Here is a 25,445-nt window from a genome sequence, read left to right on the forward strand (position 1 = left end):
GAATTGGCAACCCAGCAATGCTGTGTGCATTCCATATATTTAAGACACATGATTTCCCCTCGAAGAATCTTGGGAACTGTTGTTTGTTAAGGGTGCTGGGAATTGTAGCTCTGTGACGGGTAAACAACAGTTCCTGGGATTCTTTGAGGGGAAATCATGTATTTAATGTATGGTATATATGCAGCCCCAGCTGAAGAAACCAGTGCAAAATCCACTTTCTCCTTGCATTCCACCCCACAAGTTGCTGAGGCTTTTTGAAACACACTAGCCTACTCCTTAACACAAGGGTGGTTCACCTGCAACTCTTAAAATGTTATTGGACTACCACTTCCATCATCCCTGGCCATTGGCCATACTGGTGTCAGGCCCAGGATGAGACTCAGGGACCAGACTGGTGGTTGCAAGCAATTCAGTTTTTATTAAGGTAATATCCAAACAGAGACTGCGTCTTCTCATGAAGCAACACAGAGTTACAGATCCTGCGATGTAGAAAGAGAGTTGACAGAGCAAGGGACTGGTATCCCGCCTGTCTCTTAAGAAGGGGGCAAACGGGCACGAAGTCTTTCACTCCGCCTTAACGTGCCCTCAGTCACCACCCTTCTTACCCCCCTCCTTTCTTGTCTTTTCAACTGTCTTCGAGTACGCGGCGACGGGGGAAGCACGGGTCCCTCCCCTTCTGAAGTCTCCGACTCCGGTATGGGGGAAAGAGGGGGGTCAGGTTTTAAACTGTCTTGCGGTTTCTCTTTGCTTGTCCCTGGCTTAAGAGGCCCTCCGTCTTCCCCCACCTGTTCTGAACTTCGGAGAAGAGGAGGCGTGAGAACTTCAAGAGAAGGCTCTGAGACTGTGAAGCTTTCAAGGTCTCCGTTGCTAGGCAACTCTATCTCTGGAATTTCCTCTTCTTCTCCTTCACTCCACTCCGGCGAAATGGCCCCCTCCCTGTCCTCCTCTTCTTCTGAATCCTCAGGGCCCCAAACCTGCACCCTGACAACTGGGCAGATAGAAGTTGGAGCTCAACAACTGGAGGGCTACAGGTTCCCCTCCCCTGCCTTGACATATGGACCCCACTGAAGCCAAAGCAAGTTCTAACTGTGTGCAGCAAAATGTGTATTTGTGTTATTTCCTTACTTTCATGCATGCTTAACCAAAAAGCAGGTTTTGACTGTGTTATGGTCTTGGCTGTCTGAGGAGCTAAGAAAATTCCTGACTGGCCACAATAGCCTTTTTTCCTGTTCTGAATTGTTTAAAACACTATATTGCACACATTTTTTAAATTTACTTCTAGGATATTTTAACAGAGCTTGGAAGTAACTCATTACAAATAACGAGTTACTTGTAATTTATTACTTTATTGAGTAACGAGCGGGTAACTTAATCACAACATAACAGAATGAGTGGTAATTTCATTACTTTTCAACTACAACTGTAACCTTTCTGGCATTACTTTTGGACGTTACTTGGGGGGGAAGCAGGGAAAGTCTTCTGCTCCTGTGATTGATGGATGAAAAACATGTGCCTCACACTGGGCCTCTGCACAGCATTGCTCTTCCCTCGTGCTCTGTGTTAGGAGGCCATGAGGGGAGAGGTGTAGAGAGAGAGAAAATTGCTTCAAGAATGGACGGTGGTGAAGAAAAGAGTGGAGGGAGAAATCCAGAGGGCAAGGATGGAGGAGAAAGAGGCAGCAGCAGAATGGAGGTGAAGAGCTGTGGAGGTGAGTGACTATGATATATGTGTGTGTGTGTGAATTAGGGTTATCCTTTCGGGCTTGCAGGAGTGATCTCCAGATGGTGGATCTCTGCTCGCTCACCCTCCCCACCTGCCTGCTTGCTTGCTCACTCACTGGCTGTACCACCTCCCACCCCCTGGCCCTACCACCCCCACCCTGCTCTCTTGCCCCCTGCCCCCTGCCCGCTTGCTTGCCCCTACTCACTCACTTGCCCTACTGCCCTCCGCCCTCACCCCCGCCTGTTTGCCCTACTGCCCCCACCCCTGCTTGCTTGCCCCGCCTGCTTGCTCAGCCCCCCTGCTTTCTCGCCCCCACTCATCCTAATGCCCCCTGCTTTCTCGCCCCCACCTGCTCACCTCCTTGCTCACTCCCATTCTGCCACCACACACCCCGCTCTCACCCCCACCTGCTCACCCCACTGCCCCCTTGCTTGCTCACCCCACTGCCCCCTTGCTTGCTCACCCCACTGCCCCCTTGCTTGCTCACCCCACTGCCCCCCTTGCTCGCTCACCCCACTGCCCCCTTGCTTGCTCACCCCACTGCCCCCTTGCTTGCTCACCCCACTGCCCCCCTTGCTCGCTCACCCATCAGCTTGCTCAGCCCCCCTTGCTCACTCCCTCACTTGTCCTAACACCCCCACCCCCGCTGTCTCGCCCCTGCTCTTACCTCCCCGCTCGCTCACTCCCTCACTTGACTCAAAGCCCCCCACCCCTGCTGTCTCACCCCCGCCTGCTTGCTCAGCCCCCCCACTTGCTCACTCCCTCATTACTGATCAGCAGCTGGCATTCAGTTGCTGATCAACAATGTTGCTCTGATCAGCAAGTTGCTGATCAGCAATGGGTGTTCAGTTGCATATAAGCTCTGGATCTGGAGGTTCATCTAGCCATCATGACATATAGTCATTACTAGATCCATTCTCCATGAATATGATTCCCCTTTTAAGCAAGCCCATACTGCTTTTTTTCTACTGCAGTTAGGGGTTACTTGTCCCTACCCACACAGACTCCTGACCCTCAACAGTTCTTCATTCCTCATTCTACCGCACCAGAAAACGATTACTGCAAGATTAAAACACTTTAAAATGAGCAAGCAATATTTCACAGAGGTCACATCCTAGTCTAGATACTCTACTCATGACCATTTAATTTTCAGGTGATACATAACTGGGACGCAATTTCAGTCACTACAGAGGACAATATTTAATTTTTTTAATTGAAGCATTTTATAAAATGTTCATTTCAGCTGTGGTGAGAGCCAAACAGCTTCATGTATGCTCCCAAGGACACTGAGACATTGGCAAGTGATCATTTTCAACCGCAGTGGCTTGCAAGTGCATCAGATGCCACCCTTGATAATCCCCTGCCTTTGTGGAGGGACTTTTTAAGTAAAATGCCTGATGCTTCTGTGGAAGGTCTCTGCGGTGCTTTGAATTGGTGCTCTGGAAAAGTAATTGGTTTAGGGAGCTATCCAAACCCAAGATCTGCCAAGATGATCAAGTTAGGATTTCTGGCGGATATCTGGCTCAGCTGTTGTGAAGTCCCTCATGCCAGCTCAGTTAGCTAAGTTGAGGCCAGCATAAATCCTCAAAAGGGGCATTCTGGGGCATGACAGGGACAGAACAAGATAGGCAGAGGGGGGGACTTATGCTGGCTCCTAACTTCATTCAGCTCAGTCACATGTTCTGGCAACCCAGAGGAACTTACACTGGCAAAAAGGGTGGTGTAAGTCAAATTCAGTGTTATATGCCTTCAGGTCAATCATGACTTATGGCGACCCTATGAATCAGCGACCTCTAATAGCATGTTATAAACCACCCTGTTCAGATCTCGTCAGTTCAGGTGTGTGGCTTCCTTTATGGAGCCAATCCATCTTCCTCTTTTTCTACTCCCTTGTTTTCCCCAGCATTATTGTCTTTTCTAGTGAATCATGTCTTCTCATTATGTGTCCAAAGTACGATTAACCTCAGTTTTACTGTTTAATCCGTATTTAAAAAAACAAACAAAAATGTTTAAGAATATGAGAAGTGATAGGATATTAGTTCTGATCATCTATTGGGCTATCCATAGGGTATGTGTTTTTTGCCTTTCCTATGGCAAAAACTCCAACTTCAGTGGAGTTTATGTGATGTGTTCTAATCATTTGAATTTGGCTAATGAATGCTTTATTCTTTCATCAGAACTTTAGCAATAGTACTAAAATAATAATAAAAAAGAAAAGGGAAAGAAAAAAAATGCTTTACATACATCATTCAACTTTACCACGAGTAGGGATGTTGAATAATCAACAGGGCGACACAATGACTGACCGAGATGAAATAAAAGGAAGATGGAAGCAATACACTGAAGAACTCTATAAAAGAGATGCAAGGATGACAGATTCATTCACGGAGGAACCACATGATGAAGAAATTTTAGAATGTGAGGTAACAGCTGCTCTTCAAATACTTGGAAGAAACAAATCACCAGGAACAGATGGCATACCAATAGAGTTGCTACAAGCTACTGAGACTGAATCTGTCCAAATTTTGACAAAAATTTGTCAAGCAATATGGAAAACTAAACAATGGCCCACAGACTGGAAGCGTTCAATATATATCCCAATTCCAAAGAAAGGGGATCCCAGGGAATGCAGTAATTATCGAACTATTGCCTTAATATCCCATGCAAGTAAAGTAATGCTCAAGATTCTACAACAAAGGCTCTCACCATATATGGAGCGAGAAATGCCAGACGTCCAAGCTGGATTTAGAAAGGGAAGAGGTACCAGAGATCATATCACAAACATACGCTGGATAATGGAACGGAGCAAGGAATTTCAGAAGAAAATCACCCTGCGCTTTTTAGATTACAGCAAAGCCTTTGACTGTGTAGATCATGAAAAGCTATGGAATGCTTTAAAAGAAATGGGGGTGCCACAGCATCTGATTGTTCTGATGTGTAACCTATACTCTGGACAAGAAGCTACTGTAAGGACAGAATATGGAGAAACTGATTGGTTCCCAATCAGAAAGGGTGTGAGACAGGTGTATTTTATCACCCTTTTTGTTTAATCTGTATGCAGAACATATAATACGGAAAGTGGGATTGGACCAAGACGAAGGAGGTGTGAAAATTGGAGGGAGAAATATCAATAATTTAAGATACGCAGAAGATACCACACTACTAGCAGAAACCAGTAATGATTTGAAACGAATACTGATGAAAGAGGAAAGCATAAAAGCAAGACTACAGCTGAACGTCAAGAAGACTAAAGTCATGACAACAGAAGATTTATGTAACTTTAAAGTTGACAATGAGGACATTGAACTTGTCAAGGATTATCAATACCTCGGCATAGTCATTAACCAAAATGGAGACCATAGTCAAGAAATCAGAAGAAGACTAGGACTAGGGAGGGAAGCTATGAGAGAACTAGAAAAGGTCCTCAGATGCAAAGATGTATCACTGAACACCAAAGTCAGGATCATTCAGACCATGGTATTCCCAATCTCTATGTGTGGATGTGAAAGGCGAATAAGAGAAAAATAAACTCATTTGAAATGTGGTGTTGGAGGAGAGCTTTGTGCATACCATGGACTGTGAAAAAGACAAATAATTGGGTGTTAGAACAAATTAAACCAGAACTGTCACTAGAAGCTAAAATGATGAAACTGAGGTTATCATACCTTGGACACATCATCAGAAGACATGATTCACTAGAAAAGACAATAATGCTGGGAAAAACAGAAGGGAATAGAAGAAGAGGAAGGCCAAACAAGAGATGGATTGATTCCATAAAGGAAGCGACAGACCTGAACTTACAAGATCTGAACAGGGTGGTTCATGACAGATGCTCTTCCAGGTGACTGATTCATAGGGTCGCCATACATCGTAATTGACTTGAAGGCACAAAACAACAACAACAACTAATTACAGATACATAGATAGATATAAAGGATAAATGGCATTTTGTCCAAAGTTTTTTTGCCTACATTTTATACCTCCTCCTTGGTTCCAAGCTTGGCATGGAATGCTTCTCATACAGAATTAATTTGAAATGCTGCATATTTATCATCATCATCATGACTGTTAGAGCCATATGACAATGAAACCAATCACCTAGAGAGGTAGTGGGCTCTCTGTGATGTCCCTGTATATATATAATACTGTAAATATGGTAAGTGCAGGTTTATTGGAGTATATGTGGTAAGTAGACTGAGTGAGAGGGGGGAGTACATGAAATGTTGAAGAATGTTGTATGATGATCGGCTGAGCGTCTGAGGGTATAAATAAGAGGATGACAGTTGAGGTGTTAGGTTGGTTCGTTCTGAGGGTTCTGGAGGGTTGGTTGGTTTTGGAGAGGGTTGTTGGGTGGATTGGATTAGGTGGGTAGTGAGGCAAGCCATTGATGACTAAGAAACAAAGAGTAACATCTTATGAAACCACACACTTGTTGACTAAACCTTTAAGTAATCTTGTTATTCCCTATGTATATAAATAAATAGTTCTTGGTTTACCAAAACGCCTGATCCTTGGCTGGGTTTTCACAGACCAGAAGGGTGGGCAGGGCATATACCAAGGTGGGGAAACAGTATCAATGGTGGCAGCAGCGAAGAGATAGTGTAACATCATCAGGTATCCATAGCAACCCAGGGCTGTAATCTTTATAGGCACAAAGATACAGGGGGGGTTGACGCCTGTAAGTGCACCCAGACACAATGTAGCAATAAGCCAGGAGGAGACGAAGGCACAGTCTCAAGGCATTATTGTTTACAGGGAGTGTCTGGTGGTGCTGCCTAGCAGGGGAATCTTGAGAGATCTTTGCTAGAGCCAGTGAGAGAACCGTTAAGAGACCAGGACCCTGAGGTGGGACCGTGACAAGGCGGTGACCACACAGGTGGGATCCTGACACTCTCCCACACTGAACGCATTCAAGAGGCAGCTGGGCAGCCATCTCTCAGGAATGCTTTGATTTGGATTCCTGCATTGAGCAGGGGGTTGGACTTGATGGCCTTATAGGCCCCTTCCAACTCTACTATTCTATGATATAAGTTTTTTATTATGAGAAGAAAAATAACAACCTAAGAGAACAGATTAACAAAATCAACTATTCCTCTAACTAGGAGTCAGTCAACATTACATATTGATGAGAATATATATATTTCATGTGGCAGTTTGATGTCTTAATCCCTGCAGTGCACAGGGCGCTTTCTACATTTGTACCTGAATGTCATGGGCAACAAGGCCATTAAATGTGAAGCCAAGATAAAAGGTTACATTTTCATTTCCAGGTGGCACTGAATCAAAATGCAAAGGTAAAATCAGAATCTGCCCAGAATGACCCTTTGCAAAAACTCTACCATCTTTTGTCCATCCATTAACTCTTTCTAGGACTTTATGTACTTCACCTATCTTCCACACGTCACCATTTTGCCACTTTTTTCGTCTCTCAATTAAGGAGCCCTTTATTAATTTATCAATTGTAGTTTTGGGCACAATTTTTCCTAGTCCATAGCCTATTCCCAAGAAAAAATGCGTGTAGATTTTTTTCCTCCTTGGGGCAACATCTTTTAGTTTGATGTCATGCAAGCACTTCATAGTTTCAAGGGCTGATTTTAAGATTTCATCTTTCTTTGGATTAGAGTCTTTGTCTAAGGCAGCGTCGGGCCAGTAAAGTAATGTGAGCAAAAAATAAGCACTTGAAGGAAATGCTGTTTTTCTTTTTTTAAAGAATCTTTTGCTGAGTTCTCTGAGTGTCTGAAGGTCAAGGAGCTTGGAAGAACCAGGTGACAGGCATGCTAGTATAAAGTGACACAATATATAGTTTATAAGGTCTGTGTCCTCTAGACTCTCTTTCTGTGGGTCTTTTGAGTAGAAGCTAATTATTTTTTCAAGATTTTGAATTGATTTCTTATCATTGGAATCTGACAGGAATGACAGAATAGTGGTGACATTCCCACCACCGTGTTTATAAATATTCATATGCCTGATCAATTGGGTTTTGGATTGAGCACCATTTTCTTCAACAAGCGATTCTGCAGCAAAGAAAGCTGCGTACACTTTACATTGCCTTTTAAGCCATCCTCGGGGATTATAAACTTGTTCTTCTCTTCCATCTTCTTCATCTGTCTGATATTTATCTGTTTGGAAATAACTTAGATCTTCTGAAATCCAGTCAAGAGCATTGTAAATGTTCTGACGTAAACCTTTTAAGCGACTGTGAAGCTTCCCCCATGGTTTTTTAATGTCATCAGGAATGTAATCTGTAATTAGATACTGGACAAGTTCAGGGTGCTCCCCTTTCGAATTTTTAGGGAATACATCAAGTGTAGATAGTAGTTTCAGTAAACGGCACCCCACTTCCACTTCTCCAAAATAACCAGAGTTATTCATGCTGTCTCTCTCAGACTTTGCAGCCTGTTGTGCGCCTCTGAAGCACTTCATAGCTTTAAGGGCAAGCTCTATAATTTGAATGATATCTTCAGGAGTGTCTTCATCTGTTTTTTTGTCCATTCTAAAACTAAACCATTTCCTATACACCTGTCCTTCTGTGTCCAAAATAAAAGAATCATTTGGCAAGTGAGATTTGGCTACTTCTGCCCAGTATGTTGCATCCTCAAATTTTTCATAATTATAATGTAATCTGGCAAGTTGTTGAGCAAAGAATGCATCTTTTCCCAGGCATTCGTATGCATGTTTTAAAATATCTATAGCTTTTTCAGGGTTTTCAAAGCGGCAGACATGCTCAATGAATGGAGAGAAAAGGCTATCAGTGTTATCTCCTCTACTTTTCTTATCACGCCTAATAAATAGATCTCTAAAGAATTTTGTAAACTCTTCTCGCCCAAACCTGTGGTGAAGAAACACCTTTTCCTGGAGAAGGTCCATGGCAATTTCACTTTGAGTCCGACATCCTGAGAGCTGATTGAGTATTTCCTTTGCAACAACATAGTGTATTATTTGAATGGATGAAATATAAGTGGTGGTTTCTCTGAGTTCAATGAAAATGAGCCGTGCCTGTTCACTTAAGTGACTTATGAAATCATACTGTCTCATTGCCATTTCTTCATATGTTCCAAGTCCCAAGAAGGCTTCACAGTGTGATAAAGAGATGTATGAATTATGTACATAGAAATTGAGCAAAGCAACATACCTCATCAATCTAGTTTCCTGGGAAGACAAATCTGTATCTTTGAGCAAGTGCTCTACAAATTCTCTCACATACGTTGTTTCAAATTCATTACTCATGAGGACAAAGGTAAGGATGTATTCTAACTTAAAATCCTTCTGATTTTCAAATTTTTCTAACTTTGTTCTGAACAGGTTTTTCTCTTGGTCTGTCAGCTTATGAGTAACAGCAACTGTATCTTGAGGGGATGATTTGCAAAGCTTATCAGGTGCATTGGATCGCTTACAGCATAGGATGAAGAATGAAGGCCTGGTAGGATGGCGCTTATTAAGTCCCATGGCATCAGTTAAAGAATAAGCTAATTCATCAAGATATTCTTCTTCATAATCTTCCAACAAAAGTAGGACAGGGAGAGCATTTTTGTGGTCCTTTTCATCATAATGTCGGAATTCAACTGCATGCTGACAGACAGTTGTCACTGAGTATGTTGTTTTGATCACAGCACATCGCAAATCCTTCCTTTGCTTCCACAGAACTTGCCTTGCAATGGTACTTCCTCCACTTCCAGGGTGATGGAACACTTTCAGTTTAGCCACAGGATTTTTGAACCAATTCCTATATACAAACTCATTCAACATTTTCAAAACCTCCTTACAGGCTTCACGTTCAATAACCTCTCCACACAATCTTTTATCAGCAAACCAGAAATTTTTCCAGCTGACTTTTTTACCTCTGTAAAAAGTTTCATCTATCTCCTGAATTTCTTTTGTACTCAGAAGGTCTAATTTGATATCATCACATTGATCTGCACACAATATTTCAAGGGAGTACATTTTCTCTTCTTCCAGTGGGGAAAGTGCACACAGTCCCTTTGTGGAAACTGGTAAATGTTTGTTGGTTATTGTAGAGGGCAGCATGTTTTGGATAGTAGCATCCACATGGCTTAGCTTCATGCCTACAACACTCCTTTGTTCTAGCATCTCAATGCTGCAGGTTGCTTGAGCCAGATTAGCCCACTCCTCATAGGTTTCTCTTGACTCAGCAAGGCATATTATGAACTCCATGCCATTCATTTCACTGTATAATTCATGGAAAGTTTCTACAATTGGTTTTTCCACAGGTGAGAACAGTAGGAAAAGCACCAAGAAAGATCCTGTTGGGAGGAGCTCATCACAGATAAAAGATACTGCTTTCTTCAGATACTTCCTTTTAGTTCTAATCCAAGTATTTTCATCACAAGGTTTTTCATTTCCAAGATAGTCACTGCGTCCATTGCAAAATATCCAGCTTTTCTTAACAAATAAGCACAGATGTTTTTGAAATTCAGTTGTACTCATCTTATTGTCGTTGGAATAGTTTTGTAAAAAATGAGAACTGGTTGCATGACATTCCTTATACTTGGCGTATAAACCTGACACACCGGAGTCCTCATCAAAATCAAATACACAAAAAATATTCATGTGCATCAAAAAGTCAATAGATTTCAGGTCTTCCTCTCCACATTTGTTTGTAACAAGAATGTACCACAGGGAATCATTCATGTAGTTTTTGCCATCTGTCAAAAGGACAGATAATTTTCGCCCTAAATTTTGAGGGATATCTATTTCATTCTCATTATTAAATGTTTCAGCCTTTTCTCTTCTAGCATCTCTTTCTTTTAAATTCTGAATGAATGTCACTAGATCATCATTCTTTACTGGTTCAGAGTTTGAACCAATTCTTTGAAAGGCAACTTTATCTTTTTCTAAATTAACCTTATTACTTTTTTCATTAAAATTTGGTAGACGAACTTGAAAAACCTTTTCTTTTACAATATTAGCTAATGGTTCGATGTCAACTTCCACTACAAAAAATTGTTCATGAATGCCTGTCTGAATAACTTCAATAAAAACAGGAGGGTGGATGCAAAGCCTTGCTGCTTCTTTAACATGTGCATCAAAACATCTTTCTATGTAATCTAAAGCATCCACATACATATCTTTGTCCCTTATTGGTATGCCAACTATTTGTCCATGTTTCCAGCCCTTTTTTTCAACACTGTCCATAACTCCAAAGTGAATAGTGCCATTTGTTCGAATATTCATGCAAGCAGAAGCAAACTTCATCACCTCATGGGCAAACTTTGCTTGCAGCCTTTGTCTGTCCAGCAGTGCAGCCTTAGCAAAAGATTTGTATTCATGGCAAGGGCTAATTAGATTGTGAACTCCTGTTTCTGGAGCAAGGACCATATTTCTAACATACTTAAAATTAATATTGTCACTGCTGAATGGCCTGAATCGGCAAAAATGTGATGGTTCAGTATTGGCTGTGATTTCTGTTTTGCTAAAAGTAGAAACTGTGTGTGTCATGTCTTTCTCTTCTAAGTCCTGTGGTTTTGAAGCTCCGTGTTGTGAAGAAACTGGTTGGCTATCAGAGAGTTTGCATTTAGTTTTCTCTAGGACACTTTTTCTCTCTTCAGCTGAGTCTGGCTCTCTGGATTTTGGCTTTTTATCTTCTGAATTGGTTTTGTGATTATCCAATATATCTCCGTCCACAATGTTGTCATTAACTGTTTTTGTGGAATCTATCCCAATATATTGCTGTAAAAGTTTATCTCTTTTGCACATTAGTATTTGGATCTGACCTTGTTTCATGCCCATTCTCTTGAGGAACAGTTCATCCAATACTCTGAGTGTTGGACCAGTTACTTCCTCTTCACAGAGCCTTTCTACATACTGTTTCTTAATTCCAATGGACTCTAGCCAGTGCTTAACATGATTCTCATCCCATTCATCCACAGGTAATCTGTAATCTGAGAATAAAGTTGATATGCTTCAGTATGGCATGAAACATCACACTATTCTTCCCCCCCCCATTCAAATGGTATGTGTATTGAGCAAAATAATAATAACTTTTTAAAATGGATGGCACAGAAGTTAGCAGCAGGCAGGATGTGTGAAATGGTGATTGTGTTCTTTTTTTGGGTAGTCACAGAAATGACAGATGTATATTGTGTGCATACCCATTTCAGCCTTTTTTTAAAAAATGGATATTTTACACATGGAAAGATAACTATTCTTTCCTTTGCCTATGACTCAGTACATTCCCCGGGGGGGGGGGCGACACTTCTGGGTCTAGAAATATGAAGATGGGGCAACTCCCATTCAGTGGTCACCACTCTAAATTTGTAGACAGCATTTGTAAACATACCTATTGATATGCTTAGTCTTTTTTTAAAAAAACCCAGTTCTCTGTTATAGAAAAACTATTTCTCAAAATACATTGTGTTTTGGCACAGATACCACATTATTAAACACGTATATACATTTGCAGGTTTTTTCTTTTCTTCACTGGTTGATACTTATGGGTGTTTAAAGGGAAACACTGATCTATAGAGAGTGTGTATGTGTACACCATTCAGAACTGATATGAGAAACTACTCCCCTCTCCCAGGCACCCACAAAACTTACCAGCCTCCTACCTGCCCAGGCTGCCACTTCCACCACTGCTGCCCTGCCTCAGCTGCTTACCGTCTTTTGGTCCCCCCAGCCTGGAGCAAAGCTGCTGGCTTGCCTAGGCTACTTACTGGCCTCCCACATAGGCTGCCATTGCCGCCACTGCGTGAGCTTCTTACCAGCTTGTCCCTGGCCTTGAGCCCAGCACTAATAGACCACTCACTGTAATCAAGGCAGCCAAACATGACATATCCAAAGAAATGGATCAAAGCATTCATGGAAACAGAGATGGGGTGTTCTGTTGGTGGTACATGTTTTCTCTAAAGCAGGGGTGACGAGCCTCTGCCCTGTGACCCTAATTAGGGTCATGAGGCCATTTCCCTTAAACTATACCCACCTGACCCACCACTCATGTCATATGTGACATTAGGTGTGAGATAGTAAAGGTGTGGCTGCCATCACTTTGAATTCTGTTGCAAATGGTTTGTATTGAAGCTGCTTGTAAAAGGGACTTCAGAGGTGAACTTCTCTCAAGTTGTCATCTGACATGATAATGATGTGATGTGATTGACAGATAGGTACCCTGCCCACCTGTCAAAATTGACCAACTGGGGGTGGGGAAGGAAGGATGTGGCTCACTTGCCAGATACAGTTCTCCACCTCCACCCCTGCTGTAAAATAACTGGCTACAACTGAAGCCAGGATTAGAGACTATTGCCTTGATCTAGCTTTAATGTTGTTATTTACTAATAGGCAGAAAACCTTGCGGTTTAAGAATGTACCTATGGCCAACAAATATTTCTATCAAACTTTAAAAAAGCAAGGAAATTGGACAGCTATAGTGAATGCACCAGGAGAGCAGGAGACCTGACCTCCTCTCTGAGATATTCTACTGCCCTGCAAATTTGTCAAAATGCGGACTTCCCGGAAGTGAGTGCCCAGCTGGTGGTTGTCTCTGAGAGATCTCTGCCTCAGAGGAAGCTTTTTTCAGTTTAAAAGCCAGCCAAGAGGAAACTTTGACTGGCTTAAATGTTCTCCAAGGTAAAGGTGAACCGATCAGATTTTCCAGAGGACTTCGTTGAGCTGTCGGCTGCTGGAATTGATCAGGAATTCCCTGAGATAAGAAGGCATACCGATCGGCTGAAGACGGAGTCAGGACTTTCAACAAGCTGTACTGAAAAAAAGCGAAGTGTTTTTTTTCTTCTTAAAAACGTTCTTAACCAGCGAGCCTCCTTCTGTCTAAATCTTATCATTTGGCTTAAATTACTACAATAAAAGGGATTTGTTTACGAATCAGCAACTGAAAAAAATCTGGGTGAGTCATACTCTTTCTCTTTTAAATATAATTAAGGAAGAAAGAAAATGTAAACGATTTATATTTGTTTTTATGACAAAAAGCTGGCCTGAATTTGGAGTTTTAAAGATTAAAAACGGATGAGAGGTAATTATTATTTGATGGAAATATATTTTGGACTATTTTTCTCCTTGGATTATTTCTTTTTGGACAAATCTGCTGTTCGTATATGTTACTAATCGCTTGGTGTTGTGAACCAGAATTGTTTTGCATTCCTGGATGTAGATAAGAACTGTGCTGGCCGGACTATAATAACAGGCCTGGAATATTAACTCTTTTGTTGGTGGAGGAAAAAAAAAAGAAATAGACTGCCTCTAGGTTTTGGAACAGTGGTTAATATCAGAAATTAAAGGCTTCTTCTGAGAATGACAACTAGAAAAACAGCTAAGGCTCAGGAGCGAAGAGGTTCAATTGATCCACAGGAAGGGGCTATACCCCCAGATATGTTTCAAAAAATAATGGAAGGGATTAGTGATATAAAACAGGAAATGAAAACTGAATTGATAGATTGAAATTGAAAGACTATATTAAATTGAATTGAAAGACTATATTAAAACACAAGTGGATGAGATTAAAGGGACAATTGGGCAAATAAAGGAGGATGCAAACAATACTAAAGAAAAGGTACAAATCTTGGAGAATAGAACAGATATATTAAATCTGGAATTAGAAAAAAAATTGGACTACATGGCTGTGATTGAATTGAGAAATAAAGAACATTGTTTGAGATTCCGTGCAATCCCTGAGGAAACAGGTGAAGACATCAGAGATAAAATTGTTAATGCTTTAGTAAAATTTCTGGATTTGAATGAAGATCGGATGAAATTTGAAATAGATAAAGTTTATAGAATTAATTCCAGATATGCAACAATGAAAAAAATTCCAAGAGATGTGCTTGTTCACTTTATAAAAAAGACGACCAGAGATATGGTATTACAACAACACGTCAACAATACCTTTAAAATTGATGGTAAGGAAATACTAGTGATGAAAGAAATTCCTATTAGACTTTTACGTAAGAGAAAAGAATATGCTTTCTTTACAGAAAAACTTAAGCAATGCAAAATTCAATTTAGATGGGATGTTCCAGAAGGAGTGATTTTTACATTCAGACAACAGAAATATCGATTGAATACTGTTCAAAAAGCAAGGGATTTCTTGAGAAAAGCTTCAAAAGACATGGAAGAAGATAAACTCAAAGATATGGATATAATTCCTGGGAAACAAAGTCAACAGGAACATGCAGAGGAGGGGAAGGAAGATGATGGATTAAAGGGAGCATCAGGTACATTTTAAAATACACGCTTAAAGATGGATTACAAATATCTAACTTGGAATATAAATGGAGCCAACACGGTGCAGAAGAGAAATAAAGTGTTTCATTATTTGAAAAAATTAAAATTGGATATAATTTGTTTACAAGAAACTCATATTAAGAAGAAAGATTCCAAATATTAGATTTGCAAAAATTTGGGTGAAGAATTTATTTCGGCTGGATCAAAAAAAAATGGAGTTGTTCTTTACATTAACACACAATTGCTTCCTAAATTGATATTACTGGATGATAGTGGTAGATTTGTGGGGGTTGAAATTACTTTACAGGGCATAAAAATTTTGATAGTGGGTATTTATGCCCCCAATGAAGATAAAACAAGGTTTTACACAGGACTTATGGAAAAATTGTCAGAGTTTTCATATGATCATTGGTGTGTCATGGGTGATTGGAATGGGGTAATCTCACCAAAAATTGATAGACTTTCTGAAAAAAATATTAAAGAGACACAGGGTAAATTACCGAAGATTTGCTTTGAACTGATGGAAAATCTAGAATTGGTGGATACCTGGAGATATATAAATGATAACGCAAAGGAATTTACTTATTTTTCAGAAAGACATAAAACATTCTCGAGGATTGATATGATTTGGATGTCTAAAAATCTAGTGAAAGATATTTTTAAAATGGATATATTACCAAAAACTTTTTCGGACCACAATCCTGTGATATTAACTTTAAAAAAAAAAAATCTTGGATTTAGATGGAGACTAAATGAATCTTTATTACAGAATGACAAAGTAGTACAAGAATGTAAGAAGAAATTAAAAGAGTTTTTTGAACATAATTTACATAAAGGAACAAATGAAAATATTGTTTGGGATACAAGTAAGGCATTTATGAGGGGATATTTTATTAAATGTAACTCTGAATTAAAAAAAAAGAAACAACAGAAAATGCAATTAATTTTGGAAGAAATAAAACAAAAAGAGGAAGAATTGAAAAAGAATCCAACTAAAGTTTCTATTGTAAATCAAATTAAAATGTTACAGAATCAAGTATCAATGCTGACAGTTAGAGAAATTGAAAGGAAACTAAATTTTGCTAAACAAAGGACTTTTGAATTTGCAAATAAACCGGGGAAATGGTTAGCATATAAATTAAGAAAAGAACGTCAAAAAAATATTATTTTAAAGATACAAGAAGGAGATGAGATGCTGACAGATAATGTAAAAATTAAAAAGATTTTTCATCAATATTATTCAACATTGTACAAGTGCCAGGAAATCCCATCTGAAAAAATAGAAGAGTATATATCTAAACAGAATTTGCCTAAAATTACAGACTTTCAGAGACAAGCTATTAATGGCCCTATCACGTCAAGAGAGATATCTGAAGCTATAAACAAAATTAAATCAGGAAAGGCGCCAGGACCAGATGGGTTATCTGCAATGTACTATAAATGTTTGGAGGAAGAACTCTTGCTACCTTTACAGTATACAATGAATTCTATTTTGCAAGAGGAAAAGATACCGGATAGTTGGAAAAATGCTAACATAACATTAATACCTAAAGAGGAGCAAGATTTAACTAAAACAAAAAATTATCGGCCGATATCTCTATTGAATGATGACTATAAAATTTTTACAATGATCTTGGCAGAAAGAATGAAAATAATATTGCAACAATTTATCCAGGAAGATCAATCGGGGTTTTTACCTAAAAGACACGTAACAACGTCAGGAATGTATTGAATGTGTTGGAATATTTAGAACAACGAAATGATAAACAAGCAGCTTTGATTTTTTTAGATGCTGAGAAAGCATTTGATAATTTGAATTGGAATTTTATGTTTCAGGTTTTGGAGCAAATGGATTTTGGAGACAATTTTATAAAATGGATTAGATCGATTTATACATCTCAGAAGGCTCAGATAATTGTTAATGGAGATTTAACGGATTCATGTGAAATACAAAAGGGTACAAGACAGGGATGTCCATTATCTCCTCTTCTATTTATTCTGGTCTTAGAAGTGCTGCTTAGAGATATAAGGCAAGATAAAAGGATTTCGGGATTAAAGATAAAAAAAGAATAATATAAACTGAGAGCATTCGCTGATGATTTGATAATTGTATTAGAAAACCCTTTGGAAGGAATTAATGTATTGATGGATAAATTAAAAGAATTTGGACCGTTAGCAGGATTTAAGATCAACAATCAAAAAACAAAGATGTTGGTGAAAAATTTAACTTTAAGGGAACAGAAAGAGTTAATGGACAAGACAGATTTTACAATAGAGAAAAAGTTGAAATATTTAGGTATCATTATGACAAATAAAAATTCAAAGTTGTTTCATAATAATTATGAAAAATTATGGACAGAGATTAAGAAAGATCTGCTAAAGTGGGATAAACTACAATTGTCATTAATGGGTAGAAGATCTGTGATAAAAATGAATGTATTACTGAGAATGATGTTTTTGTTTCAAACAATACCTGTAATATCCTCTGATTTACCTTTTAAACAATGGCAAAAAGATATCTCTAAATTTGTATGGCAAGGAAAAAAACCAAGAGTTAAATTTAAATTACTACAAGACGCCAAAGAAAGAGGAGGACTGGGATTACCAAATCTGAGACTTTATTTTGCTGCTTGCTGTTTAGTCTGGATAAAGGAATGGATTTTATTGAGGAATAAAAGACTATTGGATTTGGAGGGCCACAACCTGAAGTGGGGCTGGCATGGATATTTATGGTATGACAAAGTAAAAGTAAATGTAGACTTTAATAATCATTTTATAAGACGTCCTCTGTTGAAAATATGGAATAGATATAAACCAAGGTTCTGTTCGAAAATACCATTATGTAGTCAAGAAGCGTTTTACAGAAGAGAAATGGCTGGAAAAGAGAAATGGTTAACTTATCAAGAACTATTAGAAAATGTACATGGAGAATATATAATGAAAGAGAGAACAAGTGATAAAGGAAGGATATAGTTCTCAATGGTTTGCCTATTTACAATTGTTAGAAAGATATAAAATGGACAAGAAAATGTATGGGTTTGAAATAAGTAGATCTGATTTTGAAATAGGTTTGTGTACAAATGATGAAAATACAATTGTGAAAATGTATAAACTCTTGCTGAAAATGGATATGGAAGAAGAACAAGTAAAAGAGTGTATGGTAAAGTGGGCAAAAAAAATTGGTTATAACATACAAATGGATCAATGGGAAAATATGTGGAAAAAAGGCTTGAGATTTACGTACATTATGCTATAATCTTAAAGAAAATTTCTATAAAATGATGTATCGTTGGTACATGACTCCAGAAAAGTTGTCAAAAATGTATAGTAATATTTCTAATGTTTGTTGGAAATGTAAACAACAAGAAGGATCATTTTATCATATGTGGTGGCTGTGTAAAAAGGCAAAATCATTTTGGGCACAGATAGGTAGGATGATGCAAAAAATTCTAAAGATAAATATTCAGTGAAAACCAGAAATTTTTTTATTTGGTTTTATGGATAAACAAATAGAAAAGAAATATGGAAGAATAATATTATATATGATTACGGCAGCAAGATTATTATATGCACAAAAGTGGAAAATGGAATCAACACCAACAACGGAAGAATGGCTATTGAAATTAATGGACTTAGTAGAGATGGATAAATTGACATGTTTACTTAGAGAAAAATCGACAGACACATTTCTTAAGGAATGGAAGCCTCTCTTAGACTTTTTGTTGAAAGATCAAAATAAAATGATGATATTGGGATTTGACGATTAACTAAAATAGCCTATGGAGAAAAGTGATCCTGTATGTATATATTAAGGGACAGGTTTGATATATATTATATACTTATAGCTGATCTGCGACAAATCGGAAGTCAACTATTTTATTTTATTTTCTTTTGTTGTATTGTTATGTTTTTGTTGTTTGACTTTGTTTTGTTTGTCTTTTGAAAAAATTGAATAAAAATTATTTAAAAAAAAATTTGTCAAAATGCAAAGACAATTTGGGTTGGTCTTTCACAGTCCAATCCACTTGCTGTGTAGCTTGGAAGAATTTGGTAGCATGTGCCCCTGAGCATATGGGGAGTGGTGGCAACACCTGCCATCTCCAAAGATGGAGAATTACATTTTTGTATGTTTGTTGGTGTTCTTTGTACTTTGCTTTTTTTCTGTGTTACTACTGTTTCTACAGAGAATCTAACCTAACCAGTCCAACACTCTAATAATTATAGCACATAATTACAAGAAGTGGATTGGACTGTGAAAGGCCAACCCAAATTGTGTTTGCATTTTTAAAGCTTGACAGAAATATTTGTTGGCTATAGGTACGTTCTTAAACAGCAAGGTTTTTTGCCTATTAGTGAATTTCTCTGCTTTTTAATCTGGGAGGTAAGAAATGGGATCCTGTGCAAGTTTGCTGAGACTGGATTGATCATTTGCATGCTTATTGAGGTCAATGGGATTTACTCCCCTGCATTCATGCTTAGGATAGGTGAAACTGACCACAGGGGATGGGGAGGAGGGGGAGGAGGAGGGCAGGTTTGATCATTTGCATGGCCTGGAGTGGGCAGGGGAGGAGGAAAAAGGGCAGGGAGGAAGGGAGGGGAAAGGCAGGTCTGATCATTTGCATGCTTATTGAGTCTAGTGGGATTTATTCCCATTCAATCATGGCTAGGATAGGTAAAACTGACCATGGGGGAGGAGGAGGGGAGAATAGAGGGAAGGTGGGGGGAGAGGGGAGCAGAAGAAGGGGGAGAGGGAAGGAGGAGATTGGAAGGGGAGGGGGAGGGGAAGGGAGGGGTGAAGCAAGGGGAAAGAAAGGGGCAAGAGGGAGGGGCAGGTTTGATCATTTGCATGCTTTTTGAGTTCAGTGGGATTTACTCTTGTGCAATCATGCTTAGGACAGGTGAAACTGACCTAGGGGAGGGGCGGGGAGGGGGAAGGAGGAAATAGGGTGGGCACTGGGCAGAAGGAAAGCCCCTTTTCTTTCCAAAAGGAAAACATTGTAAACAGTATCATTGTTTTTCAGGGTTTCCCTCACCTTTTTATTCTACAGCAAGAAGATGTAGCCTCCCACCCAAATTTAAACTGAAGCTGTCCCTGGCCACATCCACGCCAGGCCTTTATTTCCCTTTAGATAGACATGACTTCTCCCAAAGAATTCTGGGAAGTGTAGTTAGTGAAGGGTGCTGAGTTGCTAGGAGAAGCTCTATTCCCCTCACAGAGCTACAATCAGAGCAGCTGACTGTTAAACCACTCTGGCCACTGGAGCTCTGTCAGGGGAATAAGAGTCTCCTCTCAGTGCCCTTCACAAACTACACTTCCCAGGATCCTTTGGGGGAAGCCATGACTGTCTAAAGTGAAATAAAGGTCTGGCGTGGGTGTGGCCCCTTGATTATGCAAGCCAACCAGCTGTGAGTCCGGCTTTTAAAACACTGACAGTTGGTTCTTACTGAGTATGCCCGACGTTATCATTGAATTCAATGCTAAATTTCTCAAATTAATTAAAAATCAGCCAGGCATTTTTAAACTTTTAAACTGCAGAAGACGAAGGTCAGAGTATGGGTCAAGGTCAGTAATAGGATTACAGGTACTCTGTGAACATGGCTGATTTTTAATTAATTTCAACAAATTATGGGAACTCTGACAGAAAAAAGTCCAAAAGGGATCTGGTTTTTCTTTCTCTCTTTTTACACTTTGAACTCTCGATTCTCTCTGACTGTTGTGTGTATCGCCATGAAAATTTAGAGGGTTGTTAAGCAAGCATTTCTAATTTCAGGACTATAAGCTTTGTAAGGTTTTGTTTTGAAAAGAGCTTATGGGAAGCATCAGAATGGCATGGGGGTATTTTCAATTTAACATTGCAGAATGCGAAAAATTCATGCTGACTATAGTATACAGCCACTCTTGCGGCTGTATAATTTTGTTTTGCCCCACTACCTTTTTAACAAAGTTGGATCATTAATTATAGCGACTGCCATACACATCCTGCATTCCATTATCTCTGCTACATAATCCTATATCTCCAATGGAGGTGACTATCTGGCACCACTGAAAGTCTTCCTGTCTATATAAGTAAAGCCTGATATTAATCCTTGAACCTAGACTATTCTAAGGAATCCAGCAGTTGGCTTGCAGCACTAGCCACCTGATCTGGTGCTGGGAACTGAAGCTCTCCATTTGGAAAAGCAGCTGCTGCTACCCATGTTGCACTAACTAGTTATCAGGGCTTTGGAGTTGTAGTCGTAGTCGTGGAGTCGTAAGCAATTTTGGGTGGAGTCGGAGTCAGAGTTGGTAGAAATGTACCGACTCTGACTTCAAAATAAAACCTTTCTTAGGAATTTAGGAAAGTTTTCTTGTTCAGAAATTTTAATCAAATAAATATATTTTATGTTCTGTCAATCTAGTCTGATGATTCACGCAGTGGTGATGAAATGCCTTGTGCTACCACCATTTTACTACAGTAAATTTGTTATTACTAGTTAATATACATTTGCCATTTATGAAGGAGTCGGAGTCGGACAGAGGAGTCAGAGTCAGAGTCGAAGAGTTGGTGTACCGACTCCACAGCCTTGCTAGTTATCATAGCTAACTATTATATGTAGTGATTTCTTCTTGTTTCTTGAAATATGGAGTTCTCCAGTTGTGCATTGCTCGCACAGCATGCCTGTAAAACTGCTGAGGCACAGGCCTTAGTTTACAGGAGTAACTAACCTCTGGCCCTTCAGATGTTACTGGCCTACAATTCCCATCATTCCTAACCATTGGCCATGCTGGCTGGGGCTGATGGGAGTTACTACAGGGCTACAGGTGGGAGGGCTACAGGTTCTCACTACTTATTTACAGGGAAGGGAGGGTCTGGGCTGCCTGAAGGAGTAATACATACCCATTTTGTCTCTGAAGTTGGCTTCTTTGTCTAAGAAGCAGAACTAAAAAAGAAAATAAACATGTGAAATTCATCATAGGTGCCTTCTGTTTCTATTTATGTTAGGGTAGATTTTTAAATTTTCTGTTTAACCATTATTAAAGGAAAAATTAAGATTTTGCAATAGTCCCAAAACACATGTGAATTGCGCAAAGTATTACTGTGTAAAGCTGGATTCAGTCTTACTGAAGTATATCAGGGTAGCCAACATGGTACCTTCTTGATGTTATTGGACAACAGCTCTGACCATTGGCCATGCTGGATGAGGTTAATGGGAACTGGAGTCCAAGAATATCTGGAGGAGGGGGTGGAAGGAACATGTTGGCTATTTCCAATGTATATAATAGCATATTAAGTCTACATTCTCCAAGCACAAAGACACTCCATCTCATGTCTGTTTTGCTTGATCTGTACAGTAGGGCTCCACTTTACGGCGCTTCGCTAATGCAGTGGTCTCAATTAGACGCAATTAGACTAAACCCCCACTCATATGGCGCTTTTTCCACTTTTGCGGAGGTTTTCGGGCATCGCAAGTCATTCTATTCAATGAGTTCTGCTTTTCAGTGGTTTTTGCTTTTTGGCGGGGGTCTGGAACGTAACCTGCCATATGAGTGGGGCCCTACTGTACTGCAGTGTTGACTTCCATTAAAATGTAACCTTGTGCCCCCCAGGTTTCAATGGTCCTGACCAAAGTGACACAACTCACTCAGTTGACCCCAGCCTATATTCATGTTTCACCACAGCCATAACCTCACATGTGAATTGGGTATGCCACATAAATTCCTGATTTTTCTCTCTCAGAAAAGGTGGAAAGAGAAAGTACACAAAGCAATGATGCTGCGTGCATGGTACAGAGAAAGGCAGCATGCTTGCTCTTCTGCATGGGCCTGGTCAGACTGTATGGACTGGACATATATCTTATTTATTTTATTATTTATTATTTTATTTGTATCCCACCCTTCCTCCCAGCAGGAGCCCAGGGTGGCAAACAATGCGCTAAAAACACTTTAAAACATAAAAACAGATCTTAAAATACATTAAAACAAAACAGCGTTAAAAACATTTTTTAATAAAACTTTTTAAAAGGGTTAAAACATTATTAAAAACATATTAAGCAATTCTAACACAGAGGCAGACTGGGATAGGTCTCAACCTAAAAGGCTTGTTGAAAGAGGAATGTCTTCAAAAGGTGCCAAAAAGATAGCAGAGATGGCTGATATCTGGGATAGCAAATTTAATTATTCTCTGTGCGAAATGATAAAAATGATTTAAACAGATGGCAGAAGCTGGGATGGTCTTGGTGCGGCTGCATGATTTGTATTTAACAACTTGCCTGACAACCACAGGTGACCAAGTATCCCCTGTGTAGGCAAGTGAGTAGGCTGGCAGTGGAAAGACAGGTTGCGCCATTCCTCCCCTGTTAGGCAACTTGGTTCCTGAGCTGCCAGAAGGCAGTCATTTTAATTACCTGTTAAAAGACTAGTGGCTTACATTTCCATGCAAGCCTTGGAGTAGGATTTCTTAGCAGGCAAGTAAAAAATCCACAGGCTAGTAACTTTTGTTGGCTTATTTTCAAGGCTATGCTAATGACACTTCTTGTTTTATTTGATACTCCAGTGCTTGCATCTTCAGATAGGCAAAAACTATTTGATGGTTTCATTGAGAATAAAGGAGACATAAGAGGGCTCAGTGACCAAAAGAGTACATCACCAACACTTGACTTAGACTATTATGTGTACAGTTAAATATATAAAGATTGGACAAATAAACCAGTGGAGGGGCTTGCACGAAGATGACAGGGAGATCTTGCTTCATTCCTTACACTGGTACAGACCTAGACAATGTACTGACTTTTGTGATTCCACTGATCTCTGCAGCACTCAGCATCTGGGAGTGGTAGAAGCCAAAATCAGTTCCATGACCATCCTCAGTATCCCTTTTGTCCATATTATAAGCCTACAAAAGAGGGTAGTGCTTTTAGGAGCTGATATAAATCAATTTGAATAAATTTATTGACTCAGCTGAACACAGCCAATTAATAATTCACGGGCAGAGCAGTCCAAAGCCCAAGCTGGGAGTAGTGGTGTGGAGTTGTAATAAATATTAAAAACTGATATAAAAGCAACCTAAAGTACAATAATTTGCATAAAAGAGATATAAATCTAACTCAACCCCACCCAGCTTAAAAATATATGGAGAATTAAGTTCCAAACCCTTGGGTGAATAAAAATGCTTCTACCTGGTGCCAAAAACCAGAAAGTGATGGGGCTAGGCATGCCTTCCTGGAGAGAGCATTGCACAACCAGGGAGCCACTACTGAGAAGGCCCATTTGCACCACAAAAGCTACCTGAGCCTCCAGCAACAGTAGTAGATCCAGAAGATCCTTGGGGACAACCTACATTGTTTTTATTGTATTACAATTTAAATTCTATGGAATGCAAATTGCAATAAAATAAAATACAATATAAGAAACAAAAGAAGCAATACAAATGCAATCAGGAATTCTATAGCATCTAGCACAATGCACTACAACTGCTACTACAGGCAGAAAAATCATTAAGTGGTTTGCCAAGATTATCGTCAATTTTAAAGTGGTTTGTGGGGAATATGTTTAGAAACCACTGCTCTTTCAGAAGGGCTGTCCAGTCCAACCACAGTTTCAAGATAAAAAACCCTAAGAAGGGAGAATAGTAGGAGACTTGTAGGTGCCCCTGGACAGTAGACTCATCAGGTACACAGGTCACCTGGTCAGAGTCCTCTTTACTATGATAAGGTGTACTGTATTTCTGTTTAAATGATGGTAATTATTTCTCTGTTTCTAGCTCTATGCATATAAGTTAGGGTAAGCAAATTTTATGGAAAAATCCCATGTCCCCTTTTGTCCCCTTTTTTTGGTGATGCATACGTGGCCACCTTACCCAAAAGCCAGAAACAGTCAGGGCTTCTGGTGGTTCTTGATGCCAGGATTGAAAGAACCTAGATATAAAACACCCTTTGCTGCTGGTGGGAGAGGGTGACAGAGACAAGAAATGGAAGATATTTTATGGTTTCTGGGAAATAGCATTGTTCCTTGCCAGGGAGGGTGCCATTATTCAAAATAAAAGTTGGAAATGCATTATTTGCTCACTTGCAACTACTGAGGCACTTGGGGCTCCTGATGCTACTAATAGCATTAGGCAGCCCTTATCATAAGCACACACATGGATTCTAGCGCAGCTCACTCTCTATATTCTCCAAGGATACCTTTGGGAATTAGTCTTCGAAGACAATGTTTCAACAGCATGAAATAAAAAAATGCTAACTAGAGTCTATTCCTTGTACATTTCTTGACAGGTGGTGCAATAGGCTGCTGACTGTATGGTCAAACTCCAGACCTGGTTTATATTTGCCATAAGGGTGTGACTAAGTAATGTTTACACCCAAAAAGCCTAAGTGGGCAGGCTGAACAAATATTTTCATTAAAAGCGTTGATAGTCTCAAAGCAAATTGGGTTGTCCTGATGTACGTATAGGACTTTATGGTTTGTCTAGGTGCACTTCCAAACAGTTGGTGTAAGGGGGCTCAAATACCAGCAGACCATTAAGGCAATAGCAATCTCCTGCTTTTGCTCCCTA

General features: G+C 39.5%; 1 protein-coding gene across 6 annotated transcripts in view; it reads right to left on the reverse strand.

The window, feature by feature from the left end:
- Nucleotides 1-2,471: 2,471 nt before the first annotated feature.
- LOC133379719 (sterile alpha motif domain-containing protein 9-like) overlaps nt 2,472-25,445 on the reverse strand; it is a 34,772-nt gene continuing 11,798 nt past the window's right edge. For 3 of the 6 annotated variants that reach the window (XM_061615511.1, XM_061615510.1, XM_061615509.1), the window contains 2 exons: nt 21,792-21,834; nt 2,472-11,621 (listed from right to left, as the gene is read on the reverse strand). In XM_061615511.1, the coding sequence (XP_061471495.1) occupies nt 6,913-11,621; nt 21,792-21,795 (4,713 nt within the window). In that variant the 5' untranslated portion in view covers nt 21,796-21,834 and the 3' untranslated portion in view covers nt 2,472-6,912. Of the gene's footprint in view, nt 11,622-21,791; nt 21,835-23,664; nt 23,787-25,445 lie in introns of those variants that run through there. The other 3 variants (XM_061615507.1, XM_061615506.1, XM_061615508.1) reach the window with 2 other exon arrangements.

This window comes from Rhineura floridana, chromosome 3 (genome assembly GCF_030035675.1).
Source record: "Rhineura floridana isolate rRhiFlo1 chromosome 3, rRhiFlo1.hap2, whole genome shotgun sequence".
Classification (NCBI taxonomy): Eukaryota; Metazoa; Chordata; class Lepidosauria; order Squamata; family Rhineuridae; genus Rhineura; species Rhineura floridana.